Raw genomic sequence first — 24,385 nt, 5'->3', positions numbered from 1 at the left:
TTCTCCCTGCTGACACTCAGAACTGGTCCTAGACTTACCTGATCAAGGTCAAGGAACCTCAGCTGGGGAAGAGGGAAAGCAAGGAAAGGAGACGGGAGAGGAGGCAGAAGCTAAGAACCAGGTATGATCCGACACCCATCACTTGACCTCAAAGGGACTTATATTTTTCAGCATTTGTAAACAAGCCAACATATGCCAAGTTCTACACAAAAGTATAAAGATTATTCTGCACCCCCGGACCCAAGCCCCCAATCGCCATGCAACAAATACCCCAGTGCTCCAGGAAGACCTCGTTCCATCCCATGACTCATTTTGAGCACCTTCTATGTGCCAGGCACTGGGCTGTGAACTGAGTCTTCAAAGGGGAATAACACCCGCCTTGACCTTCAGCAACTCCTGTCCCATCAGGAAATGAGACATGCAAACAGATCATTTCAGTCAGCGTGGAAAGGGCTGTATTGGAGGAATTCCTGGCTTCATGGACTGGGTTGCATGACTGAGTGGAGTGAGGTAGGAGAAAAGGGGTGGGGGGGGGAGGAGAGGCAAAGCAGGAGGGAGACACAGAGGGGACACCCAACACGATGTGTTCCATGAACCGTAAGGACTTCACTGCTTCTGAAGCACAACCCAAGGTAAGCGTGAAATGGCCAGAGATCCTAGGGTATGGAGTCTGAGAGCCCCGGGTTCAAATCCTTCCTCTGCCCCACACCATTTGTGTGACCTTGAACATGTTACTTAATCTCTGTAAACCTCAGATTTCTCCTCTGATTATTGGGGGATTCAGGAAACACGTGCTAGATATACCACTGTTACTTAGTAAAAGGTCCATGCTCCTAAGAGGATGAGGCTAAGGATGAATAAAAGACGATTCATAAACAAGGTGTATGCCATACTACTTACTAAAATTGTTTAACATTTATTGCTTCCTTTAGGATTAGTAAATTTTAAGTCTCCTGAGATACATACGCTAAGAAGTGGAATTGATTAGACTCACTAGTAGGAATGGATCAAACTCTCCTTGTTCTAAGTTTCCTCCAAAAGTAGTAGTTATTTTATTCTTCTTTTTCCTTATACAGATATATTTAGTGAGACCTACCATATATGCCTGCTCTGACAAACCCCACGTAGAGTACATCATCAACATTCACGGCCCCCTTGCATAATGAGGTACAGTCAATTACCAGTGAGCCATGCCCGTGTCTGATGGATGGGGAGACAACCTCTACAATCTCCCTCCCCAAAGGTAGAAATTATGGTGATTTGTTTCTCTTGGCTTTGTAGATTTTTTTTTTTTTTACCGTATACTTGCAAATGAAAAAAAAAAAAATCTGGTTATCTGTGAATTTCCAAGAATTTTATCAAAATGATGAAAAAGTACTATGAAGACACAAGTTAAGAGGAGCCTGATCACTGTCTGGCTTCCTTTTTCTGCCTTCCTATTCTTCAACTCTTCATTGAAAAGAGATAGCATCTCTTCACCAGAGGGTAAAAATACTAAGTACAGAGGATAAGCTATAGAGATAACCTTCTGCTGAGTCAAGACGTGGCTGAAATTTATGCCGGAATTCCGTTCATCACACTGGACGACTGATTCTCTCTGCAGCCAGGCATCAACTTAACAGCTTCTCCAATGGCCAAGGTCAGTGTTTAATGGTGATGGTTTTGATTTCAGTGAAGAACTCATAAGAGTCCTTGGCTCCTTCTCTACCCACACCAGAACTCTTCATCCCCCCGAAAGGCAGGTTCAGCTCTCTGATGAGCCAGCAGTTGGTCCAGACCAAGCCCGACTGTAACTTCTTGGCCACCCGGTGGACACGCCCCACGTTGCCTGACCACACCGTGGCGGCCAGTCCATATTTAACACTGTTGGCTCTGTGAATCACTTCCTCTTCACTATCAAAGGGGACGACACACGTCACTGGACCAAATATCTCTTCCTTCATGCAGCAGGACTCGTCCTTAATGTCTGTTATCACCGTGGGAAGCATGAAGTACCCTGCTTGATTCCTGGGGGGCAGGTTTAACTTATCCACTCCCTCACCGCACAGAATTTGGGCCCCTTCCATGCGAGCTCTCTTGATGTAACTTCTGACCTGGAGAGGTAAAAAACATAGTAACAACTTATCGTTTGTCTTCACACAAAGCAGAGAAAATTCAATATTTTTGAAGCGTCAAGATGTATAAGGTCATGCCCCCCCCGAAAAATCTAAGGTTGATTATATTTTCACTCAGCTGCTAAGTAAGCCTGAGTGCAGAAGTGCTCTAAGTATTCTCTGGGCATTCAGCCCTCATAGGTAAGAGGCGGAGAGGCTTTTATTCAACGTCTAAGTGCTAGGCGTGCAGAGAGATGCTTTTCTCACATGCTCAGGTAATTCTCTCAAAACTATTATAAACTACGAACTATTGTCTCCTATTTGCTGATTATATAACTGAGCCTCAGAAAGGGTAGAGTGCTCAAACGGATAATAAACAGTAAAGCTAGAACTCACACTCAGGTATATTCAGTGGTTAAATACACAGACTAATATTTTCTCACTTTTGGGGAGACTATATCCATTGCAGAAAATGGGAAGTTGAATGGTGTATAAGACTTAATTAAAAGCCAGGGTGCCCTTCAATAGCTGAGCTTCCAGAACAAATAATTTCTAATGTCTCATCTCAGTACTGATTATACTGTAAAAATATATCTAGGTAATAGAGTAAAGCTCACAATAATGGGAAATAAATTATGTAATAAGTTGACCCAGTGACTCGGAGATAATGACAGATGTTTTTTAATATTGGTTATAGAAATGAGTCATTATAATAATGGTATATCTATTTATATTTGAAAATGTTATTGAAGTCACAGTGATACACTCTTTTACCCTTGAGGGGGCATTATAAGCATAGGAGAAATAGAAAAGAAATCCCCAAAAGTAAAAGTCTAAAACAACAGTCAAATAGTACATCAAAGGCAGGGTAAAGTTTGGAATGATATTTTGGAATCCTACGGATTGTCATTTATCTATCTGAGCATTCTGCCCCAATATTAGATTAGTACTCCATTGTAGAACTATATTCATTGCAGAGCTATATGTTTACCATGTAAAAATAAAAAGATAATGTCTCATTATTAACTTTGTTTCAGTTTATAGAACACTTAATAAGCCATGAAGTCAAAGACGTTTGAAAAATAGAGCATTTGGTAGAGCTTTATATTCTCCACTATTCCTCCTCCCCAACATGAACAATGATCTCAAAGCTTTCCCAGAAAAGCTCTCGTTGAGTTTGTGGGTAGAGTCCATAATAGATCTGGACTTTTCCTTCCCCGACTCTCTTGCTCTTTTGAAGCAACCCGGTCACATTAATTAAAAGATGCCAGAGGCAGCATCCTGTGTGAACAAGGTGAGTGCAGGTGAGTCTCCTGAGGCCCCTGCTCGATGTAGAGCCAACACTTTGATCAGTGATTCAAACAGTGCAAGGAGCGCTCTGGTTTGAGATGATTATGTCTAAACAAAATTACATGATTCTCTCTTTGAAGCTCTTGGGATAATAAAATACCAACAGAAGTGTCAGTTTTCAAATTGTGAACTTATCAAATTATTTAACATATAAGTTACACACTAAACTGAATTTCTTTTCTAGAGAAAGTATCACTGGATGACACAATGATATCTATACTTGCAGCTCAGAAAAACAACTTTGTAACTGTAAATGTGCTATAAAATGCAATGAAATATTCTTATAAAACCTTTTCCTGAGAGGAGAGAGCAGAGAGTAGTTAGCACTTAATATTGAGTAGTTTTGGCCATAAAATCAAAGCATAGAGGTTAGAAGAGTGGGCTTGGGAGCACAGCAGTGCTCAAATCCCAGTTCCTCCACTTATCAGCTGAGGGATTTTAAATGCTCTACACCTGGACTTCCCTGGTGGCGCAGTGGTTAAGAATCCGTCTGCCAGTGCAGGGGACACAGCTTCGAGTCCTGGTCCAGGAAGATCCCACATGCCGCAGAGCAACTAAGCCTGTGCGCCACAAACTACTGAGCCTGCGCTCTAGAGCCCACGAGCCACAACTACTGAGCCTGCAAGCCACAACTACTGAAGCCCGCACGCCTAGAGCCCATGCTCCACAACAAAGAGAAGCCACCGCAATGAGAAGCCCGCGCACCGCAATGAAGAGTAGCTCCCACTCGCCACAACGAGAGAAAAGCCCGCACGCAGCAATGAAGACCCAATGCAGCCAAAAATAAATTAAAAAAAAAAAAAGAAAAGCTCTACGCCTCAGTTTCCTCACTGGAAAAATGGGATTGACTGTGCCACCTATTCATAGGGCTGTTAAGAGGACTAAATAAAATAATATATGTAAAATACCTAGTGTGATACCTGACACATAGTAAGTCTTTTGAAAGTCAGCTGCTGTCGTTTGCGTTGATGTTGCTGGTGATGGTGATGATGATGATGATATAATGCACGATCTGACACTCACGAGCTAAGAGACTTCAGGGATGCTCCCCACTGTGTACGACGGGGTGCGGGGTTAACTGACAGAGGAGGGCAAGAGTGGACCTTAGTTAGACCTGAAGCCTGGCCTTATTGGGGGATATACCCGTGAACTTCCTCTGTGCTTCCCCCGCCACCCCCCACCCCCGCCTCACTGTCAACACTCAAGGATTCTCTCTCTCTGGCTATTTGCATCTTTGGAAGTCTGGCCTAGAGCCAGATTCTCCAGACAGTCAAGCAGGGAAGGATTCTGGAGAGTCAAAAGAAATGAAAACAAAAAGCAACCCTGTGAAATAGGCAAGGGAGATTTTTCTGCATTCCCTGAGGATAGAATCACCTGCCATTTCCTGTGGGTCCACGCTGCTGCCGTCCTGGGAACCTACGAAGTCACACTTGCACTTAGGAGCCCTTGGCCATTACAAAACAACTGTCACAGCGTCTAGCTGGATTCTTCTGTCACTGCATCACCATCTGTTGTGACAATCCCACAGGATGGAAACAAAGATCCCATGGCTAATTTGACTTATTTATTTATTCATTCATTCATTTATTTTTGGCCGTGCACGGCATGCAGGATCTTAGTTCCTGACCAGGTGACCAGGGATCAAACCCACGCCCCCTGCGGTGGAAGCACAGAGTCTTAACCACTGGACCGCCAGGGAAGTCCCTTAACTTGATTTGCAAAAGACAGAGACCTACTGCAGAAGAGGAGGGGTGGAATGCAAGGATGGCAGCCGGCCATTCCTTGGCTCGAAGACCCCAAAGCTTCCTGGCGAAAGGCGAGGAAAGACGACTGCCAGTGGAGTGTGCCTGCTGCCGCCTGGATCCCAGATCAAGGTTTGGCACACTGAACTGAAAAGAGTCACAGCCTGAAAAAGACACACATACACTTCCCAAGCTGCTTCCATTGGCTCTCTCTCAAAGGGCAGAGACACCTAGGGCTTCCTCACAAGACCTGAGCTGAAAGCCCCCCATCAGGGGCCCACCTGGTAAGAGACCCAGAGGGTAAAGCTGTGACTCCTTGCATCCAGGCACACATGTTCTGGGCGGAGTAGTAGGGATGGAAGGTGTCCAGGGACCCTCTGAGCCACAGCAGGATGGTTCTGAGACTTTATACTGGGGAGGGGTGGGGACTCTGAGCACAGCTGAGAGGAGGGATCCACCTACAGGACCACAAAACAAGGGGAACCCAGAGCTACCCGAAGTTTTATGTGTGGTGGGATAATGGAAATACCATCTTTATTGTTCTTCCTTAAAAAATAAAAATAAATGGCTTATGATAAACACTATTTTTAAGTTTTTAACTATGAAAAGCTATTTTTAACACTGTGCAAAATCTTCCCCCTTAGAAGCAATAGAACCGTGGAGCTTTCTGAGATGAGCTACCATCTTTCCGAGCTGGACTTCTTAAAAGGGCAGCGTATGAGCTCAGCACAACCAGGCTTTAAGTCACATCCTCTTGGCTGTCTCGTTATCATGGGGCATCATCTAAGGGGCACCCATAGGACCTTGATTATCATTCTCCACTGAAAGGAACCAGGGCTCAGTAGACAGAGGTCCTGTTGCCCGTGTGGGGCAGAACAACTCACATGGCCTGAGGCTGCTTGCTGTCAGAGAGCAGAAATGCTTCGGGGAGGGCCTGCGGTGGAGCTCAGGAGGGCATTGGGGGGGCAGGCTAAAGAGAGGGCCCCTTTGGGCCAGCAGGGATACACTGAGCATCACAAATATTGTATTAAAGCCCACAGGCGTTACAATACATTGAAACCTGGTGAGCCTGTATTTGACCCAAGTTCACTATGTGGGGAAAAAGGGACAAATATTCAGAGTACAACAGAGAAAAGCCCTAACTACCAATAGGAGTCAATGAATGGCATCAGTTTCTGTCACACACAAATGACAGGGGACTACAAATCTTTCAACTGCTATAGGAAAGTCAAATACTTTGATTTGTTTCACTGATACACCTCCCCTCATTGGGGAACTTAAAATAGTTATTATAACAGTGCCTACGACGGAAGAACAGTTTTTCTGCTGAGTTGATAAAGAGAACTTTGAGTCTCAGGTGAATGGTGAATTGCAAAGGGGACCTTAGATGACACCATGGCCTGAGTCTACTGGAAGATGCTTCTGGGAAGTTAATTCTGTGCCACAGAAAGCATTCGGGAACATGCAGGAGGTTATTTTTCACCACTTACTTGCATGTGTGGGCAGGTAGCATGGATCCCTGTGTCTAGAACAGCCAGATAAGGGAGGACAAGGGAGCCTCTTGCATCTGGTGATGCCTCACTCCACAAGGGTGGGAACATCCACAGCTGTGGGTCCACCACAGGCACTCTGGGGACAGCTGCCCATGTGCCTGCAATCTTTTTTTTTTTTTGCTGCACGTGGGCCTCTCACTGTTGTGGCCTCTCCCATTGCAGAGCACAGGCTCCGGACGCGCAGGCTCAGCGGCCATGGCTCACGGGCCCAGCCGCTCTGCGGCATGTGGGATCTTCCCGGACCGGGGCACGAACCCGGCGTCCCCTGCATCGGCAGGCGGACTCTCAACCACCGCGCCACCAGGGAAGCCCATGCCTGCAATCTTGTAGGTGAATTTGACTGGAGGAAAACACAGTCATGCTGGCTGGTCTCACTTTAAATAAATGACCACATATTTATTTAATGTGATCATAAATGATCACAGCTCCAGGTGAGCCCTTGGAGCTGCCCCGGCAACAACACGGTCACTTCGAAGCCCATTGTCTCTCCTGATCTCCTGCAAGACTATCTCACAGCTTTTCCTCCTTCTTGAAAACCTTCAACACCATCTCCCCTCCTCACCCTGCTTCCCATTTTACTGAGAAAACAAAGAAGAAGAGACCAGCAAGACTGAGACTACACCTTCCCACCTACGGGCATCTGTGCTCCACACTATAGTGAAGGTAAAAGTTAAAATGTAGTAAGTCTTCCAAATCTGTGCAGTGTCAGATAGTTCTTCAAACTTAAGTAAAGGCTCTGTCCCTCACTGGTTAACTGATAGGGGTGTATTACCATTACCCTTGGTTGGCCTGAGTTACTACAGCTGGAAATGAGGTCTTTTTAGCTCTGAAATTCTATGATTTATTTTGGGAGTCCCATCAGGTAATGAATTAAAATGACCTTGAAGACCCAAATTCCATAAGCCACCCAGAGAACATCAATGGCTTCTCCCACGGAGGCTCCCACAAGTCACCCCACCAACTAAGGACCGCATCATTTGGATTGGATTCGCACTTCTGGACTCCCATTTGCTGTGAGCCAGAGGCAGACCCTTACTGCCTGGGGACTGACTGGGAACATTTACCGGTGAAAATCCCTGCCACTCTCAGCCCACATCATTCTCATCACCTGACCTTTATGCTCTGCAATTTGCCTTCCTCACTCTACTGGTGGCATCTCTTTACTGACTTCTCAAGTTCATTTATTTCATGTAGATGCTGCTTTGACCTGGACTACATTTGTGTATTCATCTCTAACATTTTCAGACTCTGTATCCAGAGACAGTTTCCCACACATCATAATTATTAAAAACTAGGGTAGTAATTAACAGTATTTCAAAGCACAGATGGTGTTACGCCCCGCGCTGAGCTCCTCTCAAAATAAGAACTCTTTCTGTAACTTCCACACAGGGATTTACTTACTTTCTCCAAATGAGCTTTACTGATCAGAGCTCCCATGTCGGCTGATGGGTCAGAGGGAATGCCAACTTTCCACATTCTGGTAGCTTCTAGAAACCTCTTTAAAAATTCACTATAGATGCTCTTCTGGACAAAGATCCTGCTGGTGCAGAGGCAAATTTCACCCTGCCAAGAGTGACACATGAGGACAACGACAGAACAGGAGGGCCCACTCCTTCGTGGACAGATCACCCTGCACTTCTGAGCGAGCCTGTCACGTATCAGGCACTGGTCTGGACAATGGGAGACAGTGGTAAACAAGATGAAGTTTCACCATGTGGAATGCACTGTCTTATAGGGAAGACAGGCAACAGCACAAGTAAAGCTCAATGAACAATATAACTTCAGGTTGTGACCAAAACAATACAAGAAAACTAAGCAGAGAATGAGAATAGAAAATAATGGGGGGCGGGCAGCTTTTACTCCCTTTTATTAAAGGGAGTCCTGGAAGGCACTGGTGAACAGGGGATATTTGAACTGACCCTTGATTGACGTGAAGGAGCTGGATGGATGAAGATCTGAAGGAAGAGAATTCTCAGCAGTAAATGTAAAGGACCTGCCACAGGAATGAGCTTGGAGTGTGTGAGGAAAGGCAGGAAGGTGAGTGGGGCTGAGGGTGGGGATGGAGGCAGGGACAGGAGTCAGAGGGGTGTAGAAGACAAAGGCAGGGGGCGAGGAGCGAGGCAACATCACACAGGGTCTTAAAGGCTCATAGACTCACAGAGAGCTTGCATTTTGTCTGCAGTATCATGAAAGGACCATGGCTTTAAGCAGCAAGATGATGGGATTGGATTTACATTTTTAAATGATCGTTCTGGCAGCTGTGTAGAGAACAGAATTGGAGAGAAGGAGAGTGGGAACAGGGGAGTGTTAAGAGAGCTTTTCAGACATTCAGATAAGTGGAGGTAGCTTGGACCAGGCGGGATCAATGGAGATGAGAAAAGTGATAGGAGTCCACTGAGGTTAACAAATTCTTAAAGGGGCATGGGACCCCAAAAGCTTAAGGAAACTGGCATAGATGCTCTGGAGAAATGATAGGATTCAGGACAGATTTTAAAGATAGAACTAACGGGACCTGTTGGTAGATTAGTGAGGTATAAGGAAAAGAGAAAGTAAGAACAAGGATGAGTCCCAGATACGGGGCCTGAGTCTCAGAGCGGATGGTAGTCTCTTCCCTGGAGAGGCAAACACAAGGCGGGGAGAGCAGAGATACCGCAGGGAAAGGAGAGGGAGGGGAATCAAGAGTTCTGCTCTGCACAGGTTAAGTTTCAGATGCCACTGGACATCCAAATAGAGGTACTGAGTGTTCCAGGGAGAGGTGCTAACAGATTTCTGAGTGAAAAATCATCCTTATCATCATTTCAACATAACATGTAATAGTTTACAAACCACATTCTGGACTTGTCAGTATTGTGTATGTATGATTGTACATATATGCATAAATAAATATTTTCATCACATTGATATTTCATCTTCACAACAACCCATCCAACAATCAGGAGAAACAAAGTTGCCCAAGGCTCCTCCATGATGTTAAGTTAAGAAACTTGCCTGAGACTTGTTCAGGTATTTATTTCTAAGTGTGTGAATGTATTTGGGATGCTTTGGGGAGGGATAATAAGGTTTCCAGGAGCCAGGACACCTGGACAGCAAGAAGAGACTGGGAAAACTAGAAATAAAGGAATGGGGAAGCTTGGAGAAGCAAAAAAGAAGTCATCACCCGATAAAAGCCGTGTAACTCAAGAAGAGGAGATTGCTGCACAGGAGACGCCACAAGGCTTCTGAGTGACATTATGATTGAACAGATAGTCAATGGAGTAACACAATGTAACCATTCTCCTTTCACTGAAACAGTCCTGGATTGACTTACTCACCCCCGTTTTGCACCGTGATGCAACAGATCCAGCTTGACAGGGCTACTGAGTTAAAAACAAGCAAATAAACAAAGGGGAAGAAAAAACCCAGAGGACATACCTGGTTGGCAAAGCTGGACCTGACTGTGGTCGGAACACACTCCTCCAGGTTGGCATCTTCAAAGATGATGGCAGGATTCTTGCCCCCCAGCTCCAGCGAGAGCTTCTTGCAGTGGGGAGCACTCAGCTGTGTGATCCGCTCGGCCGTGGGCTGGCTCCCAGTGAAGGAGATGAGGGGCACCTCTGGGTGGGACACCAGCGCCTCGCCTACACTGGGTCCCATTCCAAACACGATATTTACAACGCCTGGTGGAACACCTGGGTGGGAAGCAGTATCGGTTTCAGTGATTCTTCTCAGTATGTCGAGCGCTTCAGGTTACGTGGAGATTCTCCTTCAAAGTTCAACGGCGCGAATGGGGTTGGGAGGGAATGTTAACGCCTGTCTCCGGTTCAATAGCAAAACAAAGACTACAGCATCACCTCTGCCTATGCTATACCCCGGGCGGGATTTCTCCGGGGGCTTTGTCCTGGAAAAATACAGGGTTGAACATTCTATATAATTCATTCCATAGTATTGACTGGGCCTCAGGGGCTGAAGATACAAATACATCCTCAGGCAGGTGGGGCCCCAGGAGGAAGGAGAGCCCTGCTCCAAGCTGGCATCCACGACTCACAGTTCAGCCGGCAAATGTGAAGCTGAGGGAGCATTCATGCACTAAAGAAGCCAGAGAAGGGCTTCCCTGGTGGCGCAGCGGTTGAGAGTCCGCCTGCCGATGCAGGGGACACGGGTTCGTGCCCCGGTCCGGGAAGATCCCACGTTCCGCGGAGCGGCTGGGCCCGTGAGCCGTGGCCGCTGAGTCTGCGCATCCGGAGCCTGTTGCTCCGCAATGGGAGAGGACACGGCAGTGAGAGGCTCCCCTTCCGCCAAAAAAAAAAAAAAAAAAAAAAGAAGCCAGAGAAGAGACTGACTACCTCGGCCCAGCGGAGTGAGGGACGGCTCCCCCAGGAAGGTGAGTCTTGAGTTGAAGGTCCTGCTCCCCATGATATGGATGCACCATCACCCTCTAAGACTGACTGACCAAGAACACCCCCAAGTAGGTGCCCCAATCTTCTCTATCACGAAACTCTACTGCTCTATATCTGCAGGTATTCATTTATGTGTTTTATGGATTTTCCTGTTCATTACATATCAACCACTAGAAGGTACTCCAGCTAAGGGCAGACATGGGGTCTGTGTTTTGCCTTTCGTTGTATCCACGGTGCCATGGCCTACTTTGCCATATAGAATGAATACCCATTAAAAAAATTTTTTAACACATCACATTTAAAATAAATTAATGATAGCCATTATCAAAAAATCTGGAAACAATAAATGCTAGAAAGGGTGTGGTGAAACGGGAACCCTCCTGCACTGTTAGTAGGAATGTAAACTGATACAGCCACTATGGAGAACAGTATGGAGGTTCCTTAAAAAACTAAAAATGGAACTACCATGTGACCCAGCAATCCTACTACTGGGCATATACCCTGAGAAAACCATAATTCAAAAAGAGTCATGTATCACAATGTTCATTGCAGCACTATGTACAATAGCCGGGACATGGAAGCAACCTAAGTGTCCATCAACAGATGAATGGATAAAGAAGATGTGGCACATATATACAATGGAATATTACTCAGCCATAAAAAGAAACGAAACTCAGTTATTTGTAGTGAGGTGGATGGACCTAGAGTCTGTCATACAGAGTGAAGTAAGTCAGAAAGAGAAAAACAAATACTGTATGCTAACGCATATATATGGAATCTAAAAAAAAAAAAGGTACTGATGAACCTAGTTGCAGGGCAGGAGTAAAGATGTAGACATAGAGAATGGACTTGAGGACACAGGTTGGGAGGGGAAAGCTGGGGCGAAGTGAGAGTAGCATCGACATACATATAGTACCAAATGGAAAATAGACAGCTAGTGGGAAGCAGCTGCATAGCACAGAGAGATCATCTCAGTGCTTTGCGCTGACCTAGAGGGGTGGGATAGGGAGGGTGGGAGGGAGGCTCACGAGGGAGGGCATATGGGGACATACGTATGCATGTGGCTGATTCACTTTGGTGTACAACAGAAGCTAATGCAGTATTGTGAAGCAATTATACTCCAAAAAAGATCTATTAATAAACAAATAAATAAAATAAATTAATGAAAAATAAGATATAATGCTACATATGTATGCTATTAAAATAATTTTAATGAGAATAAAAAATAAAAAATTTAAAGAGTACCAGTAAACGCTCACATTTATTGGGTACTTCCTGTGGGTTGGTCATTGCTGTAAGTGGGCTACACCCTATAGATCTCCCAACAGCTCTCTGAGGTTCGTCGTATTAATACATTGACTGATTACGTTTCTTTGAGGTCCGATGTTAATAAGTTAAGAGCTATCTACTGGCCAGTACTTCTCAGAACCATTTTGCCATTTGATCCAGACACTAATGAAATTTTTCTAGATAAATCTGCCTTCTACCCGTAAAAGATTCTGGTTATAAGAGGAAGAAGGCAGTTTAATTGGCAAATAACAATTCAGTAAAACTCAGAGTAGGTGGCTAAGAGACAGCAAAGGGAAGGAAGTCCGTCCAGTGCCAGGATGTGCCTGGGTCACGACAAGGAAAATTTTAGGCTTAAACAGAGCAGAACCAAAATTAATAGGAAGGGCCAGAAATCTGCCGTCAGTGGACACTTCAGGAATGAGAGCAAACGTTTGGTGCCCCCAAGGGAAAAAAACAAATATTCTAAGGCTCCCAAAAAGGTATTCATGGTGTATCTATATAAATATTCGATGATTTTATTTCAAAGAAAGTTCATTTACCAAGTCTGTTTGAATGCCCCGGACTAGAGGAGCTAGCTGTTGAAATATCCAGTATGCCTTAGCAGGTTGTTTTAGCTTTTTCTTTTCTTACACTATTGCAAGTTTCTCTTAGAGTGCTCTAAAGCAGAATTAAGTGATGTCATTCACACCCCCTCCCAATCCCAGTGGAGAAACTGAGGGCTCATGTCAGGTGCAATTGGACCATCATACTCTCAGTGTTTGTTGGAGGAGGAAAGTTTGGCAAAGCCAGCCCAGGGAGGGAGGGAGGATGGGAGGGAGGGAAGGACTGTCTCGGTACAATAGGTTTATTCATTCACAAGAATAAGAGCAATGCTGGGTAAATAAATGGAAACATAAAACTCTCAGGCAGACCAGGTTCTGGGTTATATGAAAGAGGAGGGTGATTAGAAAAGAGAAATCAGGGGCTTCCCTGGTGGCGCAGTGGTTGAGAATCTGCCTGCTAATGCAGGGGACATGGGTTCGAGCCCTGGTCTGGGAAGATCCCACGTGCTGCGGAGTGGCTAGGCCTGTGAGCCACAACTACTGAGCCTGCGTGTCTGGAGCCTGTGCTCCGCAACAAGAGAGGCCGCGATAGTGAGAGGCCCGCGCACCGCGATGAAGAGTGGCCCCCGCTTGCCACAACTAGAGAAAGCCCTCGCACAGAAACGAAGACCCAACACAGCAAAAATAAATAAATAAATTTATGTCAGATGCAGGCTTGTGACATCCTCTGTCACATAGGGGAGGACGTAAGTCAGGCACCAGCAGATAAGCAAAGCTTTAAAAAAGAAAAAAAAGAAAAGAGAAATCACCATAGATCAAGACGTAGCTGATTTTAGGAGTGAGTGGTCTCTGGAACACGGCTCTGTGGCACCCTCCCCAGCTCCCTGTGTATCCAACACAGGATCAAAGCAGAGCGGAGGCCCCACTTCTATCTCACACCAGGGAACCAGCAGTCAAGAGACAGGGAAGAAACACCTTGGACCTTTGCAGATACTAGAGATTCAATTTTGCAAAGAAAAGGATAGAATGCGGTCTCTTTTGTAAGGGAGGGATGGCACGTTCTGGGACAGGAGGGAGGTAGGGATGTTCATATCATGCACCTTCCAGAGGCCTAGGGCAGCCATCGACATCATCCCAAAGACCTAGGCTGGGTGGCTTCATTCCTCCATACAATACAAGGGAAATGGGCAGCTAAACTAGGGTCATGAGGTCCAGTGCTCTTCCCTCAACGGGCACAATTTAACCTGTCATCTAAACCCTGGAGTAGGAACTGGCTCAACTTTCCTGGAAGCCAATGTGTATGTTTTTGCTTTGAGAGAAAAGGCACACAGGAGAGAGATGGGCTCTTACCAACCACCCCTTCTATGGATCTAAGTGAGCCCAGCAACACCTTCTCTGTGGGCCTGAAGGAAATGAGCACAGCAGAGACTGACAGAGCCTGTTCCCCACCACCTGCCCATCATTCCCACCCAGGCTGGGCAGAGACATGAGCTGAGGGCCTAACAGTGAGGGGCTTCCTGTGGGTTACAAGCTAGAGCCTCCTGCCTGCGACCTTCCAACCCCGGTGCAGTGTCGGCTGAACACTCCAGGCGAAACCGGGAACACACCTTCCACATTTTAAACCATCGGCAAAAGGGGGACAAGGAACCATAGTCTATCAGCATCTCAGCAGGGAAAACTGAGGGGTGTATATTCAATCCTCTTGAAAATGGGCTGTTTCTCTTAGGCACTCTATAGCTGTGCAAACCAGAGAGGTACCTAGCAATATTCTTCTTTGCATCAAAATCCACTGGTGTTTCAAACGTACTATTTAAACTGACTATTGGAGACACGGTCTGGGGCAGGCTGGTGTCTGAGTTCATCAAGCTCTTTAAGCCGTTTGCTGTACTGCTATCCTGTGCTCAGGGGACTGCCCGTGGAGCCCGTGCAGGGAGGAGCTGTCCTGCAGTAGCACGTTCTGGGGATGAAGAAAGGAAGCAGTGGGCACGAGCCCCGTGGATGAAGGGGATTTCTCAGAAGAGGATCAGGGAAACGAAAAATCAGCGGTGTCCCTGGGATCTGTTTCGGTGCCGAGCAGATTTCTATCCAAAATAACTCTTCAAATGTCGGTGACCCTACGGTGGCCGAAGCCTACAAAACGTACATCTCCAAAGCCAACCGCGTGCGCCCCCTTAAACCCCATCTCCCAATTACCTGCTTTCTCCAGGAGTTTGCACATCATCCACGCGGTCACAGAAGTCAGCTCGCTGGGCTTGGCTATCACAGTGTTGCCAGCAGCGATCGCTGGAGCCAGCTTCCAGGTCAGCAAGTAGAGGGGCAGATTCCAGGGACTGATCAGACCAGCTAACAGAGGATAACAGAAGCATTGCCAGCAATGACATGCCCCTCAAAGCAGACGGGCCAGACAGGCTTTATGAATGAAAACTCCTTCATGCTACACCAAACTTCAGCTTACTCTTCCAAAATCCCAAACTTCTGTAGCCAACTTCAGGGAACTAATTCTAAACTGTATTACAAGCAGCTGTACCTTTAAAAACTATAATCAGGACAGTTTACTCTTTTCTTGATGACTTACAGTTATATTTATGAACAACAGCAATATAAGTTCTGGGGCTAAAAGACTGTCACCTGTCCCTAAACATTCTCAGAATGTGATCAGTTTTGAGATTTGTAGACTGATCTCTGCACTGTTTAAACTTCTCCCTCCTCATTATCAAACAGGCCAGCTACTATTTCTTCTAAATTTCTCCATCTCTGTTTCTAATCTCTTGTGGATTGAGACATAAAATCTCAAGCTGTTCAGAATTATTTGTAAAATAAGAGCAATAGGTTCTGAGACTGTGAAATCCATTTTAGCTAACCCAGAGTATTTTTTAATTTAAAAAAAAAAAATCTTTCTACGTTCTCACCTGTATCCTGACCAGACAGGTTTGCTGGGTAAGTAACAGAACCAACATCTACAGTGGGTCTCCATGTAACATTCTGAAACCACCTAGGCTTCTGACCATAAAACGTGTAAAAATAAAACCTACATTATGAATAAGTGAGTGGATTCACCTTATTTTATACTCTGCCCTCAAGCCTGAGCTATGAAAGTGAACACAGTTTGCATTATTAAATTTCCCACTGAAAAATCTGCTCTTTAGGGGATAACAATAATTTTGCAGCATAATGTACTAGCATACTTCTTAGGAGGAGGTTTGAGATTTCATAACACCTTGAAAATACCATTTCCGAAGGGCTCAGGTAAAATGTTCCATTTTCTTCCCCTTTAACTTATCTTCTTTTATTCTATCATAAAATATAACTAGTAAAGTATGGACGGTAGTTGGTTTTTTCTCAGAGGAAACAGTGACATCTAGTGGAAATTTTTAGTTATTGCAGATATTTATATGTCCTCTAAAGGGCAAGAAGCAGAGAAATGAAAGAGGGAAGTACATAATCCAGTCAAGGCTTATGTACCATGTACCTGGCACTGTTCTAAGTGCTCTACACTTACTAATTTACATAATTCACACAAAGATATATAAAGATAAAATTAAACCATCCTCCCAGTTTCCAGATCAGGATACTGAAGCACACAAAAGTTAAATCACTTACCCCACACATAACCTAAAATCTATGATCTTAATCACAACGCTCTCGGGAAATAAATTTTTGTTTTTAATTACAAGGGACAAAAAGTCCTGGATTGTGAATTTACAATCAGTATCATTCTTTTTGTCTGTGATTCCTCCAGAACAATGTTCCAGGAATAACTAGGAAATTTGACACAAAGAAAATAAACTAGAATTGGATTTTTAAGGCCAATTAAATTTCAGATAAAGTAGAAGAAATTTCTACTTTGCTTTTTTTTTAAGTCTGTTCCTTTAGATCAATTCTACAGGGCTGACTGAGCATCTCTACGTGCAGCTGTGGTCCAGGCTTTCACTGCAGCACCTACCGATGCCCACGGGGGTCCGAACCGTGTAGTGGAGACAGCCCAGGTGGTCCATCTGTGTGCACTCGGACGTGTGGTGCAGGATGGAGGAAGCGAAGAACCGGAAGTTCTGTACAGACCGGGGAATGTCCATGGTTCTCGCCAGGGTTAGGGTTTTCCCTGTAAGAAGTCAACAACAGAAGGCACTGTCAGTGTTCTTCACCTCCGACTGGGAGGAAGCAAAACCACACACGTATCCTGCTCACACTGAAGTAGCCTCTGTTCCTTCCAGCCTGGGATGGGCATTCCTTGGTTACGGAGAGCGTTGATCATAGTTTGACAAAACTATGAAACAATTAGATGTGAGGTTATAAGATGGAGTAGAGGGGTTTAGAGTTGAGTCAAATGATCTTTGTTTTGAGTCAAATGATCTTAGCTTTGTCATAGCTATCATCAGGAATTCGCCAGATGCTATCACTTCACCCACACCAGCTCTTTCAATTCAAAGTCACCAAGCTCTGGACATGCTACAGAGGGGTTGGAATAATGGGTGTTAAGACAGCTGTATTTGCACATCACCAAAAAAGCACGTGATGATATTAACTGTCCCCTCAACACAAAGTGGAGTCACTAAGATGGACACATGGCAGAACCACTGGTGGGAACCTGGCACAGGATGATGTCTGGCCGTTGCTCACCCATCACGTGCCCCATGCACATCCTAGGTATATGCTTACCTGGATTGTTCCACAGTTATCTTTAGCGATACAGGGAGACTCTGCAGTGTCAGGAAGCATTTTCTTCTTAAGGGTTTGGAGTCAGGCTGCTTCTTAAATTTAGGCTGCTTTACAGCACGCATATAAATTAAAAAGATCTTGGCCTTTCCTAACAGATATCGTTACAAAGATTTACAGACATTTACTCCATTACCCTGACTTCTGGGAAGCAGTTAAAAAAATTGGGAAATTGTGTTGGGAGTGGAACAGTGACCAACATATCGGAAATCTTTCTAAAAAACTGTGTGACTGCTCTTCAAGTAATCTTTGCCTTTAGCAAACAAACTTATGCTTACCAAAGGGGAAAGGAGGGGGAGGGATAACATATACACACTACTATATATAAAATAGATAACCAACAAGGACTTACTGTAGAGCACAGGAATTATATTCAATATCCTGTAATAACCTATAAGGAATAAGAATCTGAAAAAGAACATATATATGTATATATACATACATATATACGTATATAAGACAATTTGAAAAGCTGTCACATGTATATCTATCTATCTATATATATCTGAATCACTGTGCTGTACACCGGAAACTAACACATTGTAAATCAACTATACTTCTATTAAAAAATAAATATCATGCCACAACTACTGAAGCCCGTGCACCTAGAGCCCATGCTCTGCAACAAGAGAAGCCACTGCAATGAGAAGCCCACGCGCCACAACTACTGGGCCTGCGCTCTAGAGCCCACAAGCTACAACTACTGAAGCCCGTGCACCTAGAGCCCATGCTCTGCAACAAGAGAAGCCACTGCAATGAGAAGCCCACGCGCCACAACGAAGGGTTGCCCCCGCTCGCCGCAACTAGAGAAAGCCCGCACACAGCAAGGAAGACCCGATGCAGCCAAAATTAATTAATTAATTAAAATTTTAAAAATAATAAATGAATCACGTAGTGAAAAGAAAAGAAACAAATTTGCTTTGAAACTCTCTACTTAGAACTAGTGGAGGGCTGCACCCTCAGCCCTCGTTCTTCCTCTCTCCCCATATCCATGCCCTTTGCCATACATCTTTGCAGTTCCTCCCACCAAATATACAGTGTATTTATTTCCGTGCCTCCTGAACTGGCGTTGGGCCTTGACTTGCTTTGGCCATCAGAGTGAAGCAGAAGTGGGCCAGTTGCAAGCCTCGGCCTTCAGAGGCCTTGGCTGGTTTGGCTTTCCATTCTCTACCACTGCCGTGAGAAGCACATGGGTGGGCTAGCTGATAGGTCCAAGGGGGTGGGGGTAACATGAAGAAAGTGTCCTGAGTTCCATCCACATGGTTAAGAGGCAAGAGATCAACTGACAACCTGGAAGGAGCGCGTGAACCGCCAGGAACATAGTGCGTGCACTTCCCATAAAGAAGGGACAGCGGCGCTAAACCCCGGCTCCGCTAGAGAGAGCGAGCGTGGGAAAGAGGGAAGAGGCCGGCACAGATGCCTCTCACCTTGGTCCCTGGATTCAGCCTGGGCCAGCTCCTCCAAGGACTGTTCCAGCAAATCCGCCAGCCGCTGCAGCACGTGCGAGCGCTCCTGGGGGCTCCGGGAGGACCAGCCCGGAAAAGCTGCTCTGGCGGCCTCCACCGCGGCTTCGATCTCGGAGGAGCAAATGGAAGAGGGTCGCCTTAGACTGTTGCTCCCGAGGGTTGGATGAATCCAGAATCCACAGGTCCGTATATGGCTAACGTTTTTTCTGCCTAATTGCAAGTATTCGACACTCCCAGTACTGAGTCGCCCACAAAGTGGTGTTTACATGACCAGCAAAGCCGGGGCACCACAAAAAAAGAAAAATGCTCCATTTTGACCAAGGTATCCTGAATGTGGCGATAATAGAATCTATTTGAGCAGCAGGTATACGTTTTCAATAATTTCAAAATACAGAAAATTTCTGAATATCATATGAGAGAGGAAACTTAATTAAGATGTATGGAATCTCTAAACTCTTAATGCAGTTTTGACATACTTGATAAGGTCTAAAAGTTTCTTTGAAATCACATCCCAGACTGTCATTTTCACTTGGAATGACTAAGCATATTAGTTTTTTATTGACTAATTTTTATATGTAACGGAATGTGCTAAATGCTTTACACAAATTATTTCATTAAATCCCTTTTAAAATTCTGTAACATGAGTATTGCTAAGCCCGTTTTACAGATAAGGAAACTGAAACAGAGAGCTCAAGTAATTTGCCAGATGTCACACAGCTAATAAGTGGCAGAATCAGGATGCAAACCCAGATCTCTGTGGCTCCCAAGACCACAGCTGGCCTGCTATGGCATAACCACAGTCCCAGTCCCCTGCCTGGCTCCGCCCAATGGAAAGGTCCTCTGTTGGAGAAGAGGGCATCTGTGGTTGAACAGATAGCTTGGGCACCTGGTTTTAGAGCTAAATCCAAAAGGAAACAATGTATAGGAAGGTATCAGCAAAGCCATTTCATGGAGGCAGAATGCATTAACAGGACTTCTGCTGTCTTTCTCCTCTCTTAGGCAAACGTCTAACCAATGCCTTTTCCAGAGATGGCAAATCCAGAGCCTGTGTCTCTCCCTTCCCCTCTCTCACATGCATGACATTTATAATCACTCACAGCTTTCTTCCACCACTGGACCCAGGCTCAGTCTCAGAATCTTTTTCCACAAGCTTCCGGCATCTTTCTTGTATTACATGATCTGACAATTCAGCTGCCCTATCACTCCAAATCGGATCTACATGCCTTCTCATTTTCTTTATGTGAACAAAGTCGCCTTCAGCTGAGCTAAAAGGATTCTTGTCTTAATTACAAATGTCTGGAAAGTTGGTGGTTGATGCCCTGCTGCCAGCCAACAAGAGGACGGTTCCTAGCTACAGCAGTCAATGTCAAATCTAATCTTCCTACAGTTGTTGATGCAAAACTCTGATCTTTTAGAAAAGCAGAAAACTCAAGTCCAGTCATATTTTCTAAGTTGTCCTATGTCACATGTCCTACATCCATTTAATGTAGAACACATATAATGTACTACATACAATAATATTAGCAAAAGAAAATACTTATAAAGCATTTACTGTATGCCAGATGCAAAGTGCTCTACATATGCCAGTCTGTTTAATCTTCAGAACAACACTCTGAAGTAGGTATTATTATTATCCCCATTTTATAGATGAGGAGACTGAGGCACAGGGAGGTTCAGCTGCAGGTCAAGAACATAGGTATTAAGCGGTGCAGCTGATCTCTGAAGCCAGGCAGTCGGACCCCAATGCTACAGTGCAAATGCTACTGCGAGTGTGTGTGTGACCACTAATCTAAGCATGCTGTGATCTGTAAAATAAGGATGATGATAGAGTCTTATTTATAGGTTATGACTCAGATTTGGGACAATTTGTGTTCAATGACTTAATGAACGCACAGCACAAAGCAAACGCTGAATGAATGGGAGTCCTGTTGACAGACTGGCAGCACTTTCTGTGAGTGACTTTTGGGGAAATTGGGCATGTGGCTTGCATGGTAACCATATTTTTCAAGCCAGAAAAACCTGGGATTTATGGTATCAGATGGAATGTTTGCAAGCTGGATTGCTGGGAAATCCAAAATATCTATTCCTCTGCAAGCAGGTGTATCCATCCCTCATTCTCTCTTCTGCAAGGGCTGAGCCATTAGCTGCAGAAAATATTTCACCTGAATTTGGCATACTTGTCAATTTTAACTTTACTTTGGAAAGGACTCTGAGACAATGAGGGCTGGAAAAGCTGGATTTCCCACGTCTATCCCAGGTCATTTGAAGCAAACAAAATTGCAGGTTACAGTTTAACCAACAAATTAGCCAATATTTGCAAACTTTAATCCGAAAGTCTAAAGGTTTTTTTTTTTTTTAATGCAAGACAGATTTAGAATATTATTAACAGTAGAGAAAGAATAGCTTAGTTCTTTTTTTAAAAAAACCTTGCATATAATACTCATTTACATATGAAGGCTACAATTATCTTTTAAATAATGTAGTTCTTTGTGCCTTAAAAAAATAAATTAAAATCCATTTAACTTGAGCATAAATCCATTTAGATGAGTATACATTCATCAGCCACATTTATCACCCCAAATATATTTATACTCTCAGTGCAATAACTAATTAAATATATCGCAAATATTTTACAAAACTCAATAATATTAATTCTACATCACTGAAAAAAAGTTTTAATGTGTGTACCATTAAGTACTTTGAGTAAGAAAAAGTAGTGTTAAATTTAACTTCAAAAATATGCAGGAATTTGATTCTGCATTTCATCATTCAAATGATTGGTTTTACTTTACTAGATATTTTGAAGACATGAAGAATTATTACAGGATAATATAAAATAAATCCCTGGGTTTTAAGATTTTGCTAATTTTTGTGAAGTAATGCATTTTGTGGAAATCCATGAATATAATGGCAAATTTAGGCAACATTTGGTTGAGAAAAAGGATCACTTAGTAATACTGATCATTCTTACAAATAATGCTTTTTACTAGGCACCCATCAAGGAATGTCTGTGAGTTGTGGCTTTGTGTTAGGCTACCTGGATTATTATTTGTTTCTGCACATGGTAACCTGAGATTGGTGCCGTGTATCATATATACCCAATTACAAAATAAACCTTCCTAGAACTAAAAACCTTCCTTCTGCTAATGTTTAACAATCCTACACCTTTTCTCAATCCCCTTTGCTCCTAGAAAATTAAGCTACCATAAATCACCAACAGGCAAAGTAGATTTCAGTCTTCTCTGAGTGAATATACTCACCTCTTCTTTTCCACTGTTTGGCACTCGGCAGTACACTTCCCCTGTAGAGGGATCGTAGGAATCTAGGTATGAGCTACAAGGTAAAAATTTCCCATCTATGAAATTTTCCAGCATCAAAAGGGCCCTTGTTCCAGCCATAGGAAAGGACATGCCTGCCCTTCCCCTTGGCGTTGCTCAGGAAGGTTATCCCCCCACTCTCCCGACTCCTGACTTAAGTCTCCTCACTTCCAGCCCCAGTGACCCCATCTGCCAATCAGTGCAAGTGGGAGGTGACCTGACATTCTCTGAGAGCATTTCAGTCTCTAAACTCCGAATGAAGAGAGTTCCCAAATATTTCACAGCTGTCCAGTACGTTGCGAGAAATGAATAATAATATGTTAAAGTAACATCAGCTTATGTGTTCATGGCCCTTTAAAATAGTCAAAAGGCATCTGTGTGTATCATTTTATTGGATTCACACTATATTCACTGCTCAAACATTGATTAAGTGCCAGGCCCTGTGGCAGGTCTTTACATGAATTTACTCATTTATTCCACACAACAATCCTATAGAAAGTAAAGGTCATAACTTCCCCTCTCGTCCTCGGAGAGGTGAATTTGTCCAAAATTGCATAGTTGGTAAGGGTCCTTTTGTCTCCAAATCATGTGCTTTTTCCTCAGTGCATCACTGCCCTCACCCTCAGAGGTGGCTGAAGGCAGACTTTCTCTTTCCATCACCCACCAGTTTCTCTCTGCCTTGCCGCTGAACTGTCCATCCTAAAACCAGGGCTGCCACTGCAGCCCACATCTTCCCAGATGTGCCATGAAGATGACGGTATCAGCCCAAACTATATACAATGTATGTAACACACCCAGGACTCATGTCCATGATGTATATAAGAAGTTCTACAAATTGGTAAGAGAAATGAACAACCTCATAGAAAGGTAAGCAAAGGATATGAAAAAGCAACTCATAGCAAAGGGAACACAGTGGGCTAATGAGTGCGTGAAAGGATGCTCTGCGTCACAGTTAATCAGGGAATGTGAGAGACAAATATATATATATATATACACACACACTCTTTTTCAGATTCTCTTCCCTTATAGGTTATTACAAGATATTGAGTAGAGTTCCCTGTGCTATACAGTAGGACCTTGTTGCTTATCTATTTTTGTTGTTGTTGTTGTTGTTGTTTGTTTTTTGTTTTGTTTTGTTTTGTTTTTGCGTTACGCGGGCCTCTCCCATTGCGGAGCACAGGCTCCGGACGCGCAGGCTCAGCGGCCATGGCTCACGGGCCCAGCCGCTCCGCGGCACGTGGGATCCTCCCGGACCGGGGCACGAACCCGCGTCCCCTGGATCGGCAGGCGGACTCCCAACCACTGCGCCACCAGGGAAGCCCGTTGCTTATCTATTTTATATACAGTAGGTGTGTATCTGTTGATCCAAATTCCCAATTTATCCCTCTCCCCTTCCCCTTTGGTTACCATAAGTTTCTTTGTGAGTCTGTTTCTGTTTTGTAAATAAGTTCACTTGTATCATTTGTTTAGATTCCACATATAAGCGATATCATATCATAGTTGTCTTTGTCTGACTTACTTCACTCAGTATGATAATCTCTAGGTCCATCCCTTTTGCTGCAAATGGCATTATTTCATTCTTTTTGTGGCTGAGTAATATTCCATTGTGTATACGTACCACATCTTCTTTATCCACTCGTCTACCAATGGACATTTAGGTTGTTTCCATGTCTTGGCTATTGTAAATAGTGCTGCCACATTTATTTCATTTATTTCACCATTAATTTACTAATACATATTTAAGTGGTTTCAATGTGAGAGAGAAAAGGGATCTTCTGAAAGCTAAAAGCTGGCCTGGCACTCACAGCTGGGCCATGGTGTTCTCCTACTGAACACTGACAATTCCTAAATCTCTGACATCAGACAAGGTTATTCTGTGCTCCTGATGAAGTGAGATACTGTCCTCACACCTGAGCACAGACCAAAAGGCACCATGCAAACCA

General features: G+C 44.2%; 1 protein-coding gene across 3 annotated transcripts; it reads right to left on the bottom strand.

Annotated features, from left to right (window-relative positions):
• Nucleotides 1-930: 930 nt before the first annotated feature.
• ALDH8A1 (aldehyde dehydrogenase 8 family member A1) lies at nt 931-22,581 on the bottom strand. Of its 3 annotated transcripts, XM_007452981.1 has the most exons (7): nt 22,386-22,551; nt 19,087-19,234; nt 16,890-17,045; nt 15,140-15,289; nt 10,150-10,406; nt 8,140-8,301; nt 931-2,093 (listed from the first exon to the last, which is right to left on the bottom strand). In XM_007452981.1, the coding sequence occupies exons 1-7, from the start codon at nt 22,533-22,535 to the stop codon at nt 1,641-1,643; spliced, it is 1,476 nt and encodes a 491-aa protein (XP_007453043.1). In that variant the 5' UTR covers nt 22,536-22,551; the 3' UTR covers nt 931-1,640. The 3 variants fall into 3 exon arrangements, with proteins under 3 accessions (XP_007453043.1, XP_007453044.1, XP_007453045.1); XM_007452982.1 differs by lacking the exon at nt 15,140-15,289 and having other exon boundaries at nt 1,415-2,093; nt 22,386-22,545; XM_007452983.1 differs by lacking the exon at nt 8,140-8,301 and having other exon boundaries at nt 1,622-2,093; nt 22,386-22,581.
• Between the last annotated feature and the right edge of the window lie 1,804 nt (nt 22,582-24,385).

Source organism: Lipotes vexillifer, unplaced genomic scaffold (assembly GCF_000442215.2).
Source record: "Lipotes vexillifer unplaced genomic scaffold, Lipotes_vexillifer_v1.1 scaffold155, whole genome shotgun sequence".
Classification (NCBI taxonomy): Eukaryota; Metazoa; Chordata; class Mammalia; order Artiodactyla; family Lipotidae; genus Lipotes; species Lipotes vexillifer.
Note: the sequence above shows the minus strand (reverse complement) of the source record. Positions and strands in the feature narration are given on the sequence as shown.